Source organism: Astyanax mexicanus, chromosome 2 (genome assembly GCF_023375975.1).
Source record: "Astyanax mexicanus isolate ESR-SI-001 chromosome 2, AstMex3_surface, whole genome shotgun sequence".
NCBI classification, from domain to species: Eukaryota; Metazoa; Chordata; class Actinopteri; order Characiformes; family Acestrorhamphidae; genus Astyanax; species Astyanax mexicanus.
In genome coordinates, this window is record NC_064409.1 from 57,338,563 (window position 1) to 57,360,703 (window position 22,141).

A 22,141-nucleotide genomic window follows, 5' to 3' on the forward strand; every position below is an offset into this window, starting at 1 on the left:
AAGTTGTCCAAATTACACAGATATAATAGACATAAAACAGATAATACACTGAATCTGATATTTGTAATATTTGTAAAAAGCTCCTTTGACTAGCAAGGATGAAACCGAAACTGCATGTGAATCGTTGCTGTTTTGCCTATGCACTTCAGACACATAGCAAAACCTGTTCAGACAAATGTGATGACAAAAGTGCCAGTCCGTATTATTTTGTTTCTAAACTGAAAGCAGAAGCATTTCTGAGTGGAGAAGGGACAAAATAATGTGTTTAATAGTACCAGTGTGCTGGAACCACCATTCCTGCTAAGCCTAATATATTCATTCTAAAAACTGGGGTGTTGGGCCACTTTTCGCGGGAGTTTTTCTGGTCATGTCACGCATCTTTACGCACTTACATCACGTTTACAGTCTGTAAAAGAGGATCCGGCTCAGTTTTACTGAACGGGAGCGGCTGGTGGAGCAATGGAGCCTTCAGAAGGGGACACTCAGACCTCAGACCATAAATCCCCAAATTTATGAACATTAGCTTTAAATATGTTTCACACTAACAAGATTGTGTGAACAGTTTAAAATAAACATCTGATTTGCCCACTTTCATCTGCTGTGTAAACATAGCCTTGCAGACAAAAGAGCAGTCACCCTAGTGGCAACCTTTTGTTTTTCTAAAATCTTTAGAAAGATGCTACATTTTGCAAAAATTGTGTAGCACCGACCAAAGATCTTGTACAAACAGGGCTAAGATTAGGGCTTCAGACCTCAGCCAAAAGCAGCATTTTCTATTCTAAGGACCCAAGACAAACCACTACATCTACGATGAACATAAACACTCCTAAAATAGAGCCTTGAATCTGGCATGAGGTCAGCTTGAAGGATCACAAGAAGTATTGGTTAGACGTTCTGAATTAGCAACCCAGCACTTACCACGTCGAGCCCAGAGCTGCACTGAGCATGCCCACTGAGATCAGTGGCAGACCAAGGCAAATGTGAGGCACTGAATGGCACCACAAATGCACTGGTAGCACTCATCAGTGGGATGTAATTTATTCCTGTGTTTACAGCTGTGGCCGAGGGCCAGGGAGAAGCCAGCCAGCCAGCCAGCAGTGCTTCTCCACAGTGGGTTAATGACACGAGGGCGATGGAGGCTGCACCCCAGCCAGAGTCTGCTCAGGATATAAACTGCCTCTTTGTTCTGGTCCAGGACCAGCCTCGTCCTGCCCAACTGCAGCCCATTAGCGTAAGATAGCACAGCGCTGTTCTCGGATCAGGCCAGCGGAGGAGCAGCTCTAGACTCTCCTCCTCACCAGTCCTCCTGCAGCGCTAGCTCTATGACCTCACTCGCTGCTAAGTCATCAGAGTCAGACATGGCGGGAGTGGGTGCGGTTTTCGTCCTTAAACCACGGCAGGAGAGATGTGGGTCACACCCGCTATCTAATGGAGGGTGTCAAGGAGTGAGCTCAGTGTGGCCGCATATACCATAGAGACCAGAAACCACAAACACTGGCTCAAGGACGGCTTGTAATAAATTCACGTCTGTCTTCAATTTGTCAGATGGAGAGCGCAAACATCACCATACTGTTAGTGTGTTGAGATGCAGCATATACTCTATGGACAAACATATTGGGCCACCTGCTTATCCATTGTTTTACTTCTATCTACCAGATTTTGGAACACTGCTGTAAGGATTTCATTGCATTTAGCCACAAGAGTGTTAATCAGGTCAGGATTTGGGATGAGCATTATCCCACCTCACCCTAAACTCCACAAAATATATCTTTCAGAAGTTTGAAGGTTCAGAAATTAGCTGTGTCCAGTTTTGGCAGTTTTTCCGTGGGTTTTATACTGTTCATATCAATATAAGAATTATATAATAGAAAACAAAATTCCGAAATATAATGTGATATGAATGTTTCACATATCATCCAGCCCTAAGCATTGGGCTTGGTGTTGAAACATTTTATCAAGTTAATCTGCTTCAGAGAGTCTTTTTCTATTTCATTGGTAAAACTTCTTCATAGGGACTACACAAGCTGTGTTTGTGCGTTGGCACATATCGTCACTAAAAACCAATAAAAACCAAGTATCTCCATTTTTGCTGATATTTTGTTAACTACATAAATTGAACAAACAAACTGTCCCTAACACTGTGTCAAAATTTCCTGATGAAGGGACCAGTAGAAATTGTCCAAAGTGACCCAAAATAAACTTTCTAAAAAAGTTGCTGTTTTAGAAATATTTGTTTCTTACTGAGCTGCGACGATATGTGTGAGGACATATTGTATATATATTGCATAATAAATGCTGAGGGGCGGGAGTCTAGTGAGCAGATTGCTGACAATGTTAAAACTTTTCTAGCGTGGTTTGACCCAGATAAAAAAAAGAAACTCTGAGCCCACCGGGAGGGCAAAACCAGAAGGACATTAAACCTATACTGCACGTAAGCAAGTGGCAGACCGAGTGTGCACATGCGAGTGTGAATAAGCGTGCAGAGGAGGGGTCTGTCTAACCACAGACAGCCCAGGACGTCATTACAGGCTTTTAGTCTGTTGTCTCCATTCACTGGTTTGACTTTGAGAAACTGGGGATTAATGTTACAGTTGAGCATGGGTGGAACAAAGGCGCATGGGTGGGCCAGGTGTAATGATCAGTACTGGACTGGGCTTGCTGGGTGGTGAAACAAAAAAAGGCATGTTTAATTTATTATCCTCTTTTGTCTGGAATAGAAATGCAGAAAAACATCCCTTTAGATCTTCAATTATATCATATGAAGAACAGCTTGTGCATAATGGGAGGGCCTCCTCTGTCAGCCATTTCACTCAGACATCCATTTGTGATAACCATAACTCACTCCTCCCACAGTCTACAACACTCAGACACATACACACACATACTCACGCCATACACACACATACAAACTCACACCATACAGTGAGGCAGACACACTCCCGTAAGTCCTGCAGCCTTCGCTCGATCTCTCTGTCTCTCTCACTTTCATTTTCAATCAGGATTGAAGCATGTTTCAAAGACTTGCCCATCTCATCACTTTAGTCTCGTCAATTAGCTGAAGTGGAGCTTCTCCCCGGCCTTGAGGGCGCTTTTAAAAACGCCTGGCAGGTTTGTGTTGCTGCAGCCAGTGGGCTAATCTTTTTAACCCTGGTTAACTAAGGACATGGAGACAGCTGCTGCCATTAGGAGCTGTTTATTTCTACAGAAACGCTGGCATGGGCAGGTGGGCAGCCCCTCATGCATGACTCCTCATCATGTTCCCACTGGCTGGCAGACAGCGTCCAGACAGAGTGGGGTCTTTTCACCTCTATATGTGAAATAGCAGGGCAACCTTCCCCCCTCCCCAGGCCAGTGCCCGTCTGCTGAATGCGCCTTTTCATTCCTTGCGTGACCACGCCTCAGAAAGCCCAACTGCCCTGGATCCTGCACTCATAGATTTATCTGACAGGGAAGGGTCAAATACTTCACAGACGACAGTTAATGTAAATATGACAGCCTGGATACAGCCGATGATCCGGCGCGCTGTAAAGAAGTACATCTCTCTCTCTCTCTATCTATCTGTCTCTCTCCACCCTGTCTTATCTCTTGGCTCATAGTCCCACCCAACTCTACCTCGAAAATCGGCAGCGGTCGTTGCTCCTGCCACAGAGACCAGGCAAATCAGATTGCCGGCAGATGCAGCCGCATAAATGACCTACATCGACGGGGAAGCATTGACAGCAGATCCCAGCATTTCAACCCCACCCCACCCAACCCTTCCCCCTTTCCTCTGCCATGTACAGCACGTCCCGGGCAGCGCAGCAGAGCAATCCAGCACTATGCTAGCACTGGTCACTCTGCTGGTGGCTCAACGAATGAGGACAGTGGCGTAATGACTGGTGTTGCAGATGGTGCAATCATGCTGGGACCATAACACCAAACATGAGCCGCCCCCCTAACATAAGGTCTTTATTATATTACTATATTATATATCCATTTTATAAAAAAAATTATGAATGGTATGATAGTACAGTATAAAATATATATGCTTCAACTTGGGCTGGACAATAAATTACTATCAATATGAAGATGGGCAATGCGATAACATTTTATCATAACAATTGTTCTTATTTCACTGGCAATTCTGTAAAACATCAAGGCTCACAACTGCACATTTAAATAAAAAGAGCATAATTAGTCAACTTTAATTGTTTGAATAGTAGTGTATTTTTAATATGAACTATAATTGTACTTAATACGGAAGAGTAGTCAATGCTTTTGAGTAGTCAGTACTTTTTCAGCATCTGTTATGCATTTTAACTGTGATCACATGTATCACAGTAAATATTGAATATATATTGTCTTCAAATATTGTGATATAAAACTTTACCATACTGGACACCCCAATTCCTATATATATATATATATATATATATATATATATATATATATATATATATATATATATATCATGATATAAAATGTTTCAATTACAGTAAACTTTTTAAACAGAATTGTACATCATCTGTCACTGACCAGTGTTAATTACAGGTTACAGGCTATTGATTTGGCAAATTAATACTTAATTTTGTTGGTACAGACATTCATTTAAAGGTTTCTTGACAGTTTTTCTGGGGCATTTACCTTGTTCATAGCGATATTGTATTTATGTAGCCATGTTGTCCAGCACTAGCTTCAACCATTAGCCTACATTATCAAATAGTGCTACTCATTCAATGCAATGAAGTCAGCTGTTGTATGTGAAGCTCATTCATTTTCTGGGCCCATAAAATCCAAATTTGACTAAGTCAGCAAAAAATGGAGTCACACTAAACCAGAATCACCTCTTTCCTGCCAGGTGAAACTGACACCCCAGGGGAGAAGAGCGAGAAAGGGCAGGCCCCACCAAGCAAACCCAACGACACAGGTCTAAAGGGGGATGGAGACGAACAGAGTGGCTTTTATAAGACTTGGCCAAAGCTAACTAAAGAATACATTACATGCTCAGTGCAGTAGCAAGGACAGCATACAGGAAGTAGGGTATCTTGACTGTGGTCTAATATAACTGGAACTGGAGCATTAACTAAACTAAGCTTAACTTAATATATGTAATTAAATAGGTATAATGATAATAATTTGGATGTTTGGGGTAAATAAAGGAAATATTTTTGGATCTCGCTGCAAAGAATATCAGAGCTTGGTTCCCGTTAGTAGAGAAGCTTCAATGAGTGATGGATGTCTGGAAATGGACGGTTGAGTGTATGTATGATGAAATACTCATGGGACTGAAGCACCTCACCCTTCCCATGTGGGGAGGGGCAAGAGAGCAAGAGGGAGAGAGTGGAAAAAAAAGAGAAAGAGAGCAATTATCAGTGACACCACTGTACTGGATCAGGCTTTGTTTTAGGATGTATCTTTTAAATGAAAGAGAAGTAGAATAGCACTAGTACTTTTTCATGTCTGATAATATACTGTATATATGGACAAAACTATTGGGACACCTTTTCATTTATTGTTCTTTCTCAAATCAAGAGTCAAATGCCTTCTTTTGTTTTAGTAACTGCCTGTACAGTCCAGGGAAGGCTAACCTCATCCCAAAAGTACTGAATGGAGAGCAACCATTACAGAAAACACAGTTCCATTGCTTCACAGCTCAAAGCTGGAGCTATATACTCCCCTAGCCCACCCCTAGTATTAGACATAGTACTATTAGGTTCATTATTATCTCCTCCAGAGAGTCCTATTCCATAGGCAACACTGCTCTCCAGGGGCTTGACGAGATGTGGGTGCGCATTTGCACATTTAAGTAGCTTAATGCAGTATAGTGTATATAAACAAATCCCAGATACTTTAACTGTAAATGTGATTTCAATCCATATTTTTAGGCACAAATAAATATGTGCAACTTGCAGTACATTACTCAATAAATAATAAACTCTGAATGTAATATCTCCTAACTAGGCCAATTGTGTAATTCTAGTGCTAGCTTATCTACAAAGCTAACAGCTCCACATACACTATATAGGCAAACATATAGGCACATATACAAGAGTGTTTATCATGTCCTCCACCCTTTGCTCCCCTAAAGATTTTGATCACAGCACTCTTACGCTCTGCTCTGTAACTTAATGGTCTGACATTTTGTGAGTCTCTAAACATCTCCACTTTTAATAGTTTCACTCATATCTAAGTCAGATGGTGAAATATCTTGAATCCTTAATATTCCACAAACTGACTTTGTGGCTGCCGTGGTATTATTATGCTATCTTGTTAAAGTACTATACTTAAAGTCACTGTAGAACAACATATTCTTTCACTAATGTTTGTAAAGGCAGACTTAATGGCTAGGTGCTTACTTAAGTACACGTCACCATGGTTCTGGATGAAACAAAAACATCCATTTAATTTTAATTAATTAAGATTTGTGTCCTAATACTTTTGTCCATATATAGTCTCACTCAGGGCTGATTTAATTCTTGCTACCTAATGGTGCACTGATGTTAGTTTGAAAGGTACCAACTTTAATGTGAGGGAATGGTGTCAAATGAACAAAGTGTAAATAATCCATAGACAGAGTGATCATATAGTCCAGTACACAGCTGTTAGGAACAGATCACTAATATATCTATATAAACACCTTGTGTACAGCAGAGAACCGGCAGGTCAGCAAAAGTCAAAGTGTACCCATGGGCACCATTCCTGCCCTGTACTCTGCTCTGTAAGCGGGACTCCACAGGTGCGGAGTGGAATGGAAACTGGGCTTAGTCAGAGGGGATAGAGAATTCCTAACATGACGCTGCTGTCCCCAAACGCTATGCCCAGTACTGTCATAAGCCTGGCTCAGTTCCCAGGTTAGCGGTTGGAAACCAGAGCAGGGCCAGAATGCCCAGCTCACACCCACCTATTAGTTGTTCAGGCTGAACCTGCTTCAGGTCATGCTACACAGGATATAAATGTCCCAACCTGATGGCCCACAGGAAAGGGAAAAGAACAAATCCCTGAGACCCCAAACATGTTCCATGGCTGTAATTAGTTTAAACGTGTTGTCAGAATTCATGACCTCTCTGTACAATACACATTGTCCGAGGCAGTGCATGTGTCTATGCACTGTGGCACTGTATACGTGTCTCCACATTATTACATGTACATTGTTTCACAGACATTTTGTTCTAAAGCCCCAGGTGGTACCAAGGGCGCCTCAAGAGCACAATGCCGCAAAGAGCCTCCAGGAGCACCGGGGTTAAGGGAGCAAACAAAACGACAAACCAACTGTGAAATTTGTCGTTATGTGCCTTAGATTGGATTGTGCTGCTAGTGATTAGTTGTGAAGCCTGTCCCAAGCTAATTCAATGACATAATGGCCATTTGTGGAGGGTTATGCAGTAAGGGCTAGAGTTGCCCCTCTGATAGACGTGACTGAGACATTAGCTCATCTAAGCATATCTCATGATTGCTGCTAACCTTATATTTTCCACTACATGACACGTTATTCAATTTCAGCACGCCAACGGGGAACTTTCATCCTATTATGCTCTATAGATATTGCTGCTAGATTATAAAATGGAACATACAATAGATTGAAAGCTTAACTCATCACAAAATAGCCAGCATGCGTCTCTGTAGGATCAGTGACAGGAACTTCAATTTGTAAATCAGCAGTCTCCTCTTTGCTGACATGCTGCACTTTTCACAATCCTGGCCCCTAAAGCTGCTTTAGCCAATCTTTTGTCAATGCATGGCATTACCAGCCCGTTTTCCATAGCTCAGGCCAATAAGCTTGGGTGAAGAGGAACCCTTACCTCACTGATGCAGGCAACCACACAAAAAAGCGTCTGGTAACCTTAGACCCTGAACCTGCTGAACCCTTCTAAACCGGCGAAGCATAATGACCAATCTCTATTCCGGCTGTATCCTGTAACCTGCCAGGTCTTAATACTCTTTTAACCTACAGAAATAATAATACGACACCTACAACCCCTTTGTGGCTCACTGTCTTCTCTTGAATGAGAATCCTAGCTTCACTGTTTGAGATATTCTCATGAAGACTAGTTCTGCTGATGTACTGTAAGTCTTCAGTAGCATGGTACATAAGCACCGATGACATATTGGAGCTGTTCAGAGACCAGATTGGATTATGTTGGGAGAGATAATCCTCAAACACAGGGCCCACATGCACATGTACCTCCTTCCAATCACAAGGCTCCCTAAAGGGTTTGCCAATCACCCAACACATTTGTGCAACTAATGAACTTCCAGAGGAAGGTTCATGCCAAACAAACAAGTAGATTTGACAAATAGAGATGAATATGAGACAGTTTTATAACTATACATTCAATACATATTGTATTTTCTGTACTAACCCAACAAATGATCAAGATGTGCCATCAGATATCAGGGAAACATGCTAAGTTTAAGCACTGGCATCCCGTCTTTGAATGGTCCTTTCTGGAGCAAAAATCTGGTTCTGTGGTTGCCAGGTATGGAACATAATAGCAGGCAAACACAGTGTGCTGCACACTCGGCATCCTTCTAAAAAGCTCCATGATCAGAGATAGAGTAAAGTATAGTGCAAGTATAGTGAAGAGTATACTAAATATAGCTAACTATTGATAGATGAGGAAGCTTAAAGCTCAGGGGGACTACAATACAGATTCTGAATTGACACATTTTCTCCTAAACAAAGGTTAGCTAACCTTAGCTAATTTATCACAACCACTAGCTAGCAAGTAATTTCAACCTTCAAGTGCTCCTACTCACACATGCATTCAGCTGGGTCATCAAGGCAGTGAGTATTTGAGATAGGTAAAGTGATCCAGACTAGTGCAGACTAATTCTGTCCTGCTACAACATGCTACTAACGTGAACTGCTATCAGTCAAACTAGAGGAGCAGATTAGCCAAAGTTGTTTATTACTTCAGCAGCAACCAGTGTGTCAGGAATATACAATAAAGAAACTGAAAGTTTGCCTGAATATTTTGACTCATTTTACCTACTAATGTGATTATATAATGCCATTGCAAAAGTACTTGAACTTACATTGCACTTGTTTATGTAGGTTCAGTGTCCTCAACCTGGCAACTCATGTGAACTTCACGTCTGGTGAGGAGGAAGCAGGGCAGACAACTCTCCACAGTGCTTTAAAATTGGACTGTGGTAGAAATTTCACACGCTTGCTATCATTTGGTACATGCTGTTCCTTTAACCCACAGCCTAGTTCAAAAACATATTAGGCTCTGGCTTCCAATTCAAATAAACTGCACCAGAAAAGAGCAAAAAGCCAAAAGATGTGGTTTTACATATCATATACAGCAGACATTTTTGGAAAATCTGCTACAGAGAAAAAGGAAGTCATAGTAAAGAGAAAGCAAGTGCAGTATCAGTATAGCACATGTGCAGTAAATTGCCCACAAGTGTAACAGTCTCAGCTTTGTCAATCTCCACCAACTACGTCACTTCCTCTCATTGCAGAGAAACTCTCAAGTTTCATGAGAGTGTTTCTCAGATGGACCCCCACCCACTCCATTTCACACGTAAAAGAAACAGCGGGTGCTTATTTCCTCTTCTTATCTCTAACTTTGACTTGAACATTTTACAAACTGCAAGTCTCTTGTGCACTCACACATTTAATGCTAGTCATGCTACTCTGTAAACTAGCCAATCTGAAGAGAGAAGCATGATTGGAAGCTTAGCACAAAGCAAAACTTTGTGACTTTGAGCTTCTGAAAGTTTCAGATTTTACCCTGCAGCTTGTCACTACAAAGTTCTACAAAGAAAAGTCAGTAAAACATGATGCAATGCAGATACAACTTCCCTACATATCTAGTTTTTAAACTCTCTATTCTTCATATTCTAACAATATTGTGCTGCTACATTTACATCAATTCATTTACCTTATTTTGCCACGCCCAATTTTAGGAGTTTTTTTTTTGCCTTTGCATTAGGATTTCTGGTCCTTTCTTAATGGTTTTAATGTTCTCAAGGTTAATGCAGTCTGAAGTAGGTTACTACTTGGACACTAATTATGATGAGAGCACCCAGCTATTCTAACCCAATATTCAAACATGCTATTTAACATTAATAAGAGCTATTTAGAGCATAGCATTGTCTACAATTGAAAGCTGTACATTTATAGTTAACATCCACCCAAATGCCCACACCTCTGCTCTTACCATTTTGAGGAAAGGAAACCAATTTTAGAACTGTTTATCCTGAGAAATTGGTCTGTAATGAAGCTCTGGTAAAGTGGACACTTTGAATGCTAGTAAGATGTTAGCCAGAGCTAACCTGAGCCTCACAAGCATCCGATGCATCAGCTTCACTGGAGCTTCATTTGGAATTTTCTTCACAAAATGGTCGATGCAGACTGATGGATGTCTTAATTTAGCTGTTTTAAGTTATATTGTACCCCACAACACTCAATGTATACTGTGTAGCACAGCATATTACACTTTTTATATAGTAGGATTATTATTGCTCAGTTTTAATATATATGAACATATCACAAACACAAAGTAACACAAAGTAAACCAATATGTCCCCTCTGTTGTTGTTAAAGAAAATAAGGTAAGGGTGTGATGGTTCATATTTGCTGTAGATAATCTTTCTACATATATATTACATTCCCATAATTATTTTAGTATACTTGCTCTTTTTTTTTACCATGGCCCACTGTTTATCAATTCATTAATTTCTAGTCTATTGTAATCATGTGTAATTGTGCAAAGTCTGATTCTGCAGTATTCCACTGGACACATCTTTAACAAACAAATCAAACTTTTCTAAAAAAAAAAAAAAAAAGTCAACAGTTTGTGTCATAAACCTGTCCAAAGAGCAAGATTTGTGTGCTCACTAGGGATTCAATGGGATATGTTTTAAACTATAGACAGTATGATGTTTGTTATGACTTTTTGTGGCTTTTATTCAGTTGAATAACATCTGATTTTAATAGACAAAAAAGCTTGACCAGGAACTGAAACTAATCTGCAAAATGTACAAAGTACATACTGTACAAGTACACATACACAGATACCCATCTACCTCATTACACTAGAGAACAACATAATGTTTAAAACATAACTTCTAACAGAAAAGTTTTAACTTTATGATAAATGATTCACCCAAGGCCAGTACCAGGTACAGTCGGGCTAAGCTGTGACAGACTTCTTGGGAGGTCACTTCAAGGTCATGCCAAAAACCTTATCTCAAATGGGAACATTCTGTAACCACAAGCCACCACAGAATTACAGGGAATGCCCAGTTGAACTACAGACACACGGTTTGCATGGTTATACAAAACAACACTGCAAACATCCAAGAGCTAAAAAGGCCAACTTGCTAGAGTCAAGCAATTGCATGTGTTATTTTTAAATGTGTGGCAAGTCATTTGCAATGTAATATGCAATAACTCAACCTGAAAAGACGTATGAAATCACAATGATAATCCCTCAGTCATTAGGGTTTTAACAAATAATGCAGTTCTACTCTTAAATATAAAAACATACAATGCAGTATGGTGATATATTTAATCAAAAAAAAAAAAACCCAACCGCCTCCTTTTTTCTGAGAATTTTACTTTCGCTCTTTAAAACCGTCCTCTCTTTATTTGCATTTCAATCCATACAGTACTGCAGTTTTCTTCAAAGCAGTGAGTCAAGCCCTCTGTCACATGGTTTAAGCAACTGTTTGATCACAATAGTGCATCTGCTTCAGTTCCACCATAAACCTCCTCTTCTCACAGCAAGTGTCCTATCTTCCCAGCCAGTTGCCCTGAGCCATGCTGCGGTCATACTCCAATCAGCCATAACTTCAAAACCACCTGCCTAATATTGTACCTATAAGTCAAGCCTCCTGTTGATAAAACAGCTCTGCCAAATCAAGGCATGGATTCCATAAGACATCTGAAGGTGTTCTGTGGTAACTAGCACCAGGATATTAGAATCAAGTCCTGTTTGACTTAAGGTTTGACTTGTTTTAACAGCTCATGCCACAGAAGCTTGGGATTCAGATTGAGATGTACAGAACTTGAAGGCCAGTCATCATCAAAAAACCTTTTCATCTGCCTAAACCCATTTCTGAACATTTCTACATTGTGGCAGGGTGCATAGTCCAGTCCAGGGGAGGTGGGTATACATGGTTTGCAACATTATGTAAGTTGGTAATGCTAGGTCTGTAACATCCATATGAGGCCAGTCAAGATCATGAAATTAAAGTAGCCCTGCCATGATAATTGAATTTTAGCTGACAGTTCATTACCATATAAATTATGACTTTCGCCATGGTTGATGGAAGCTAAAGAACGATGCACTGACCTACATGAAATGCACATGGGGCCTCCTATACTGAACGTGGATGTAATTTCTGCCAGAGTCGCTTGTCTGTTCGCATAGAACATTCTACCCACACACCACCAGAGACATTCATAACCGCTCACTGCACTATTCACAGTAGGTGGTAATGTCTTCTATGATATATTTCTTATACACAAGTGACACTGTGTTTGAGGAATGTTAAAATAATATGTCACACCCACTGTCAGGCCTCACTCTGATCATTAATATTCCCTTGCCATGAACATGCCTGCCAGATTTCAACCTCACTCACAAGATAACACCTCATAACTTATACAGGTGTAGACATACCCAAGCCATCCCCTAATGTGACACTTCATGATTAATTTACACACGGCTATCCTATGACTTTTGGCATATCAGTTTTTAATCACTGCAACCTGAAACTGCAGTCACCTAGCTGATTAGCTAGCTCCTCTGCAAGAAAGTAGAAAAGGCAATTCAGCATCCCAATATCCTCTCACATCAAAAACTTCCACAAAACTTAACCCAGCCATTTACTTTAAAAAGTCAGTCCCTGACTCCAAATAAATTTTATGACAGAAAGGAACAAAACTCCATGCCCAGTTTCTGAATCAGGAAGACAAATGTTCCAAAGCAGAGTTCAGACCAGAGTCGGCAAAGAGTTCAGGGCGTTGCTAAAGTCAAATGAGGACTCCGGCTCACTTGGCTCCCCTCATTTGTTTTTATAACACTGTGTTCCCCCTTCAATTAGACAGTGGTGTTTAGCTGGGAGAGGGATCCATTTTCTCTTTGCTCTACTGGTTGAGACTGAGGGGAAAATCTGCTGAGTGCTTAGGAAAAGGCGCCCAGCACATAGCAGGCTGGCTGAGCCTGGACTGCTGAACTCAAATGACCCACATTCTCTGATTACCAAAAGAAATGAGGCGGAACACTCATTATTCAACCAGAACATGGCCCAATCGTGAGCCTGCGGGCTAAGCAAAGCCCAATCAGCAGAGAGGATGGCAAAGAATAGCCCAGCTAATAGAAAAAGCATCAGGATAGGCCTTAACAGTATACCCTGGCTCCCCCATTTCCAAAAAAAAAACCAAAAAAAAAACGACTGTCCAAAGACCACAGACAGTGGCGTCAGACTACATCACTCATTATGTGGGCATGTAAGTATGACTGCATACCTGTGACCACATAGTTTTGATCTTCTCATAATGCTGACTCGTCCAACTCCTCCAACCTACTTTAAACAAGGGAAACATTGTGATATACTGTTTGTGGTAAAATACTGTTGATATGTTAATATAAATAGATACTAATAGAAATAGCACATGCCTGTATTTTAATTGTTTTTCAACCCCAAAAAAAGACACAATGAAAAAGACATATACACATATACTAAAAACAATAGCTGTCTGTTAACAAGGAGTGGGTGATATAGTGAAACTATTATATCATGATATTTGAAAGCATTTTAACGATACTCCACGACAATATCCACGATATGCCCATAAAAGTAAACACTGTATCTATCACAATAACAAAATGTATCATGATAAAAATACAATATTGTCAAATTGCCCATCTCTATTGTTTATACCTGCAGTGTTCACACAGGTCCACAGTCACAGAGGTATATACCATCAATGAATTCACCACTGTGAGACAGGACTTAACAGAAGAGAAGAAAAATAAACTTCTAGCCATTCAAAACATTCAACTAACCAATTCACTTAAAAACTAGCAATTTCACTGGTCCTACTGGTGTTACCCAACTGAATTAGTCCTCAGAATGAAACAATGTGAAGCACAAACAATGAATTGTCATTTGACCTTGAATTAAACCTCAACAAAACACCTCAAATCAACTTCTGCCCTGTTCTACTTTTTCTACAGTGCGCTTACTGGTAATGAAACCAGGCACAGCATGTGGCATCCTCCCTGCACTCACTCTTGCATGTGAACAGGGCGTGTACAAAGCCCATGTCATAACAAAGCCCTGTTCTGTCTGGGGATGTCTAGGTTAGGAGATCTTCATGTCTTTATTACTTTAACACCATATCCCAGTGTTTCTTGTTGGGAGGGGAGAAGTGGGCATGTCTGTCTTTGTTGTAGATTCACAGGATGTTATGGGCTTGTGATGACGACATTACAAAACTGCAGCCAGGCATAGGCTGAGAGACAAACTGCTGCAGTGAGAAAGCAGCACCTTTAGACTTGGAGTGGAGACTTTGACTTATTTTTTTTGCTGAGAATTAGACACAAAAGCTGTGGATGTGAGGCACAGGGCGGTGCTGTGAGGAGCTCTGCTGCTCCGTCTCTGAGCTCGTCTAGTTGAGTCTGTTGCTGGCCAGATCAGCTGGCAGTCTGGCCGACGGGGGTGTGGCACATCACAACAAAGAGCATAAGAAGGAGACAGGCATCTGCAGAACTACGAGCAGCCCCCCTCCCTCATTCTTTTCCCTTTTTTTCCCTTTCTCGTACTTTATTCACTTTCCACATCTCTGCTAACTTCCTGAGGAGCGTCAGCGCAACGAGTGAGGAGGTCAAAGAGTGCGTTTGTGAGCCTGGGACGAGGGTCTCCATGTGGGGGGCTGCAGTAGCTTAGTTAGCTAACCTAGCTGGGTTACCTAGCGTTATGTAATTCGCTGTTATTTTCGCGCACCCAAACACAAGAGTGCGCGTGCGTGCGTGCGTGTGTATTGGGGTGGGAGTGCTAGTATAGGTTTCTATGGGCATGTGGGTATTAGGGCTGCAACTAATGATTATTTTGGTAGTAGACTAATCTGATTATTTTTTTTCAATTAGTTGCTCCATCTCTTAGATATTATAGAAACAGCTGAACGTGAGATTTAAAGGCCATTTAAATGTTTGAGTATTTAGTGATTAAAAATGTAATACGTTGTGTTTGGTCACTTTTGAAGACACAGACTAAGTTGAGTGTAAACTGTGTGAGTGAGCCATATTTACCCATCTCCCATTGTGTTTCTGTCCCCAGAACTTTGTGTACTGTGGTGCTGTTAGCCTACATATTAACGATTAGACGACAATATAATTTGTAGTCGACAAATTGAAATTAATTTATTAGATTAAATTAGATTATATTGACTAATCATGCGGCCCTAGTGGCTATGTATATGGGTAGCCTATAGGCAGGGAGGAGCTGCAACTGCTGCTGCTGAAGATGATGATGATGATGATTACTAAGTAACTTTTGTTAGCTACAGCAATGCTTACCAGCCTGGGTTAGTTCATGTACTGTATATTAAGCTTATTTAGCTACTGTAAAATCTATTGTGTCTGATAAAAACGAAAACAAAACACACAAAGAACTTGTACAGACGCCCTGACAAAGCATCTCGGAGTGAAAGAGAGAGTGTGAAAGAGTGAGGTCACCCGCCCAGTGTGCTGAGAAGAGGTGTGTGTGTATATGTGTGTGTGTGTGTGTGAGAGAGAGAGAGAGAGAGAGAGAGAGAGAGAGAGAGGGTGGGGGAGTGCATGGGCGAACTGTTGCTATTGACTAGCTGAAGCTATAGCTATAGGTTTCTGTAGAGGTGGGCGTGACCACGTTTACGACGCTGTTTGCCTTAATATGAGTCGGTATATCAGCTAAACAACACTGTAGACAACTTTCGGATTAAGGGTAGAGAGTAAATAAGGACTTTTAAGGTCGTTTATGGGAAATCTTTGATTTTTTTTTCTTTATTTACATATTGAGTCTCTCTCTCTCTCTCTCTCTCGGAGTGTTTGAGTATGTGTGTGTGTATCTGTGCATAATGCTGCCTCCTATAGCTGGTAAACAGAAGCATTGGCAGAAGAAACATTGTTCCACTGTTTGTTGGTTAGTTAATGAGGTGGTGTAAACGTGCAAATCATGTCACATCAACATTTTGAAGTGAATCCACATTGCTTTTTGTTTCTTTTGTTTGATCACATTCGCTTGTTTTTTTTTTCAGTGCTTCAGTATCAGATCTGATCTGCACAAAGGTAGCTAGTGGAAGTACCAAGATTTGGTAGCTACTAGGTTGCTCTCTAGCCAACTAACAAATGGCAAAACACTTTTTGGCTGCGGTGCAAAACTGACCTGTATGTGTCCTTAGGTGAGCTTTGAGATGGGACGATTTGCCATAAACTTTTTCGCAACCTGAATAGTGGCATTTGTGCTTTTTCTGTGGGGATTCCTGCTCAACCCGAGCCCTCAGTCGCTTATTGCCTCTTTGTTTAAGGGCAGAGGCAGCAGCAGCAGCAGTGGAGTCGGCAGGGATGGCGGTAGGTGTGGCAGAGTTTCCATCCTCTCTCGTTAGGGCTGCTGCTGCTGGCACGCTCTCCTCCTTGATTTTTGCCTGCTCTGCAAAATGGTTGGGGCTCTGCTGGTTGAAATCCGCCAGGATCCTGGCCACCACGAACAGGGAAGAGTTGTCCTTCACCAGAGCCTCCTTGGTGGGCTCCTCGTGCAGGGGGGCAGCCGCAGCTTCGGGTCTGATCTCTCTATTTCCTTTAGGACCATGAACGATTGCACGGCTGGACATTGACACAAGGCACTCTGCTGCAAAGTGTTCCATTTCGTTAAGCCACAAAATAAAAAAGAGGAGAAAAGAAAAAGAAAGCCAAAAGAAAAAGAACAAAGGGTCTTCAGAGGCTCCTTTTAGGACATTCAGACCGGACTGACACTCGGTTAAAGCACTGTATCCCGCGGAATCAATCCCTTTGTGTGGTTCTGATGTGCAGCAGTAGGAGGTAGCTGGCTCTCATAAAACGAAACTCACTTTTTCGATCTTACCGGCTTTTCGGTAACACGGGCATCCCTGCGTTAACTCGCGCCAAAAGAAACCGTTCGCGCGCCCCGTGCTCTCCTCCACTCTCTGTCTGTCTCTCTACGCGCGCGGTTCCGCGGAGGGGCGGTTTAATAACTCCTCGGGTGTGTAGTAGTAACAGTAGTAGTACAGTGCCATGGTGGCCCCGGTCCTCTGAGTGTAAACTGACAGGCGGTGTGTCGCGCTGCGCTCCGCGCTGAGCGTATCCATGCTGGGGGCGGGTCCGCGCGCCCCTCGTCACGCAGGCCCCGTGCGCTGATTGGCTGCCCCCGCCTCGTCTCCCTGCTGAACTTCACAAAGTGCCGGGGAAACTTCATTCAGCGCGCGCGCGCGCGCCCACGCGTGAGAGACAACGTGTGCTATGTATGCATATGGCTGAGGTGGTGGGGTTGCACATGTAGGTTACCCCTTTCTTTGTTTTCCGGGCCCCGCCCGTGAAAGTACTTTATTACACTACTGTGAATTTAAAACCAAATTAAAATATCACATTTAATATTCAACTCAGATACTTATTCATCGTGTGTTTATTTTCGTTAAAAGTAACAATGAAAGCACATTATTGATTATTTAAAGTTCTGTTAACATATAGCATTGAATATTTTCCTTTTCCCATAACACACATAAGTTTTGTAGTATATAATTTGTGTAAACATCCCTACATTAAATTAAAGCTGTCAAAAGATATTTAACAGAGGTACTTATGCATGTTGTGTTTATCTATGTTAAAAATGAATGATTATTTAATCATGATAAAGCATGATACTAAAGAGTTCTGTTAACATGTAGCATTTAAAAGGAATTTCACACACTGGATATTCTCCTTTTATCAAATCGCACAAAAGTAAATATTTTAGTAGACAGGTAGATAGATATATATATACAGCTCTGGAAATAAGAGACCACTTAAAATGATGAGTTTGTTTGATTCTACCACATAAAAACCTTTTGAATATAATCAAGCAGAAGATTGATGATCACAAGCCATCAAACCAAGCTGAACTGCTTGAATTTTTGCACCAGGAGTGGCATAAAGTTATCCAAAAATGTGTAAGACTGGTGGAGGAGAACATGCCAAGATGCATGAAAACTGTGATTAAAAACCAGGGTTATTCCACCAAATATTGATTTTTAAACTCTTAAAACTTTATGGATATTAACTTGTTTTATTTGTATTATTTGTGGTCTGAAATCTTTGCATCTTTTTTTGTCATTTCAGCCATTTCTCATTTTCTGCAATAAATGCTCTGAATGACAATATTATCATTTGGATTTTGTAATAAATGGTGTCTGTAGTTTATAGAATGAAACAACAATGTTATTTTTTTCTCTTATAGAACTTATACATACATATACACACAAAATATTGATGTGCTAACCTGTTTTGTTCTAACGGGAAGTGGTTAAGCATTGCTGTGCCAACATAAGTCACTGCGTCACATAAATTCTCCTGTAGATGTTGACACTACTAGTAGCTTATAGCTCTCCCCTTGCATGTTGGCATTACATTGTTGGATCATAGTGTCCATCCAAACCACACTTAGCAAACATAATACCAAAACCAGTTAGCATTAGTAATGAGTACACAATTGGGACACTGTGTTTTTGTCTAATAATGGTGAAAAGTATAAAGTTAATCATGGTATTGCAATAACATATTTTAAGGAATTAATTAACCATATAACTTCAACAGCAGATGCATGGTCAAAAAACTGCACAGTATTCACAAATCTGAAGAGCTTTAGTAATTGCACAATGCATGTTCATATATTTGTGCAAAAGCCTAAATACTGTCACTGAGCTCAGGAGTGAGAGATTCATGGGCTCTGGTGAAATGTCTTGTGCATAACAAAATGTTAAGTTGTTGTTGTGAGCTGAACTCCAGCTGAGATAAGTAAAAGTATTTTAAGAAGAAAGAAGTCAACATTGTTTCAGATGATATCTGTTAGATGAAAAAGAGCTGTTTGTCATTGTAGCGCCACCAGATGCAATTGAAGAATTGATGAAGTTGGAAAAGATATAAACACTAACATTAAACATATCTGATTTCCAAGTTTTGGCAACACAGGGACAGTGAAGGCCCAATAGCATTTTATGAAAAACAGTGATGATGCAGCATATAGGCGCTGGGTAATATAGACATCATTGCAATTATCCAACTTTCATTATCTTGTCTGTAGCCTATTTTGTTAATTAGTGAAAGCAGCAAGACTCTGGGGTCATTGAGCCCAACTCTAAAATTAAACCTTTTTGAGGGTGACACAATAATAAGAGTAGAACAATGACAGGAGTGCACCTTTTAACACCAGCAACGTGCTTCCTCTCCTGTGGGAAAGTGTCTAGTCTTTCAGTGCTGCTCACAAAAGGCTTCTCTGGAAAGTTCCTGGTGCTCAGTGAGAACAAGGCTGAACTGCATTCAGAGGGCCATCTGGCTGTATTACTTTACATATTCTTTCACCACAAGGACTGGGTGTTCTTGCGTTTCGTGTGGTGCTTCGGAGGCACACTCCATGACAGGCACAACAACAAGGGGGCAGTTCCTCTTTCACAAGATGGCTGCCACAAAAGGAAGAAATATGCCCATCCCTCTGTCTTCAGCAGGGTGACAGGCATGAGAAAAACGTGACAAGAAAGTTGCACATTTTTGATAATGCTTCTAAATATAGCGTACCATAGCCAAATACTTATTTTCTCTCCACAGTTCCACAGGAATTTGTATTGAATTATAGATTTACAATTACATCCAGATTTGTCCAGGCATGTTTTTACATTTTACATTTACGGTATTTAGCTGATGCTCTTATCCAGAGTGACTTACAAGGTTATTTCTATTACAGAGGTGCGTCAATGTAACATTAAGAATCTGCCCCAAGGACTCTTATTGGTGTAGCACAGCATAAATACCCAGGAATTGAAACCTACTCTCCCACATGGTGTGGTAGCTCACTAGCAGGTAGTGGTGTTATCCACTGCCCCACACCAACCACCATGCATGCACATGACGCAAAATGTGTACCTGTCCACCTGTCTCCAAAAACCCCAGCCACTGTGTTACTGCACAGCCAGCATACCCTATGACAGCAACCCATGTCAAGGTAACATGATAATCATTTACTCTTCATCAGAAAGCACTGAACATTGTGCAATCTGTGAAACAATTCTGAATAACTCTCACTCCAACCCACACAGTGAAAAACCCACTCTCTGCCCTTTTACTTATGATCTGAGCTGCCAGTGAAACGGTAATATCCAAAAAACGATTTACATGGGTGGTAGAATCTCTCCCACTCTTTGATCACTCCTGTGAAATGACTCACTTTACTATGAGCATTGTCATCATGAACTCATAACATCGGTTCTTTTACTTGATTCAGAGGTGAATTTCCAAAGCCTTGCCAGAAATATGATTCGTTTATGTATCATCAGTTTAACTTTTTGCAATGATCTCAGTGAGGAGCTGTCCTGACTGGCTTGCTGTGATGTTAGCAAGAGGAATGCATTTCTTCTTTTTTTTTTTTGCAGAGCCTGACTGTGTTCACCACTTCGTAGAACTGTCCATTCAAGGCTGTGCTGTCCTAGAACATTAAGGCCTGGTTCTGAGGATCTTTACTGGTGCAAGGATGTATCTGTCTCTCTGGAATAAAAAAAAGAGGCACAAAAGCATTTTTTGAGCTGGACTGTTTTCACCACAGAGGCTTCTGTAATGTAATTTGTGAGACAATTGAGAGACAGTTCATATAAAATTACTTACTTTTTACCCTATTTTCAACTATGGACAATGCAAACTCATTACAGAATTTAAATTATCAATCTGAATGGTGTCTACTTAAAGGCAACTAAGACACAATATAGTGCACATATCAAATAAAATAGAAACCAGTGACTGTGGAAAGTATGTGCAGTGCAATGTCTAAAAAAATTAAGCCACTACAGGCCAAGGGCCTCTTTTTTGGCTGGTTGCAGTATAATGTGGCTCTGCCCATCCCCATATGTTTCAATGACAAAAATAATATTTTTATTTTCCCCTTGAATGCAGTTTTCAAAACGTCTTTCTGTTATATCATAAGAATATAACAGAATATATAAAAGCAATGTAGGTTTGGATTGTCTCACTGGCGAAAAGGGAACACAGCTGATCAGTACTATAATTTAATGGAAATGAAAATTATTTTGCTGTTAAATACATGAGCAGCCATTTTACTGTTTAGATAAAACATTTACTGAACAAATTGGAACAGGTCAGGCTATTCTAGTCTCTAGTGCATAATCTGTAATTGCAAATTTGCAAACATTGCAGAAAATCCTGGCCTCATTTCTATAGAAATGAAAGAATGTAACAACAGGTTTCATGTTTTCTACAATTATTGATTATATCTTTATAGTATTTACTAGACAGTGTGACATAACACCCATAAAAATCACTGCACAACAATCATCACCTACTGTACCAGTATAGGAATTTTACTTATTTCACTTCATCATTTTCTTTAATAGTAAACAAATCGTTTTCATTTGCTTTATACATCAAATAGATTTAATAGTATTGGAGATGCTCAATGCTTTAAGCAATAGAGAGTCTCTCTTTACTTTAAAACAGCCTCTCTGAATCTTTCCAGGAACATTAAGCCAACAGAGATAAAATGGGGGAAAAAACATAATATAACAGTGTTGTGCTGCTTAAAGCTTATACTATGCCAACGGAAACGGTGTGTATCTTGTACAAACACCATAAAGGCATAAAACCTGCTTAATATATGCAGTAGCAGTAACAGTAAAAGCTCATGTGGGCTGTGCATGTGACTCTGTTTCATTTCGCTAGTGGGAAAAGCGTTCGCAGCCGAACTAAACAGCTCTTCAGGTGTCGCTTGTAATCACCCACGGACTGCACTCTTCCCAAGAACGTGTCAGAGTGTTCTGACCATCTAACTGGCAAACATCCATCAGAGAGCTGAAGGTCATAAAGCAATGCTGCTTTAACAAGGGCCAGCCATTTTTCAGCTGTGGCTGTATGTGAGCAGATGACTAGAGCTCCTGATAGGTACTGACTGT

At 40.7% G+C, this 22,141-nt stretch overlaps 1 protein-coding gene across 1 annotated transcript in view; it reads right to left on the reverse strand.

The window, feature by feature from the left end:
• Window positions 1-17,292, reverse strand: part of klf13 (Kruppel-like factor 13) — a 33,816-nt gene extending 16,524 nt beyond the window's left edge. The window contains exon 1 of the mRNA XM_007246486.4: window positions 16,366-17,292. Coding sequence (XP_007246548.3) covers window positions 16,366-16,843 — 478 coding nt within the window. The 5' untranslated portion in view covers window positions 16,844-17,292. The remainder of the gene's footprint in view (window positions 1-16,365) is intronic.
• Window positions 17,293-22,141: the final 4,849 nt, after the last annotated feature.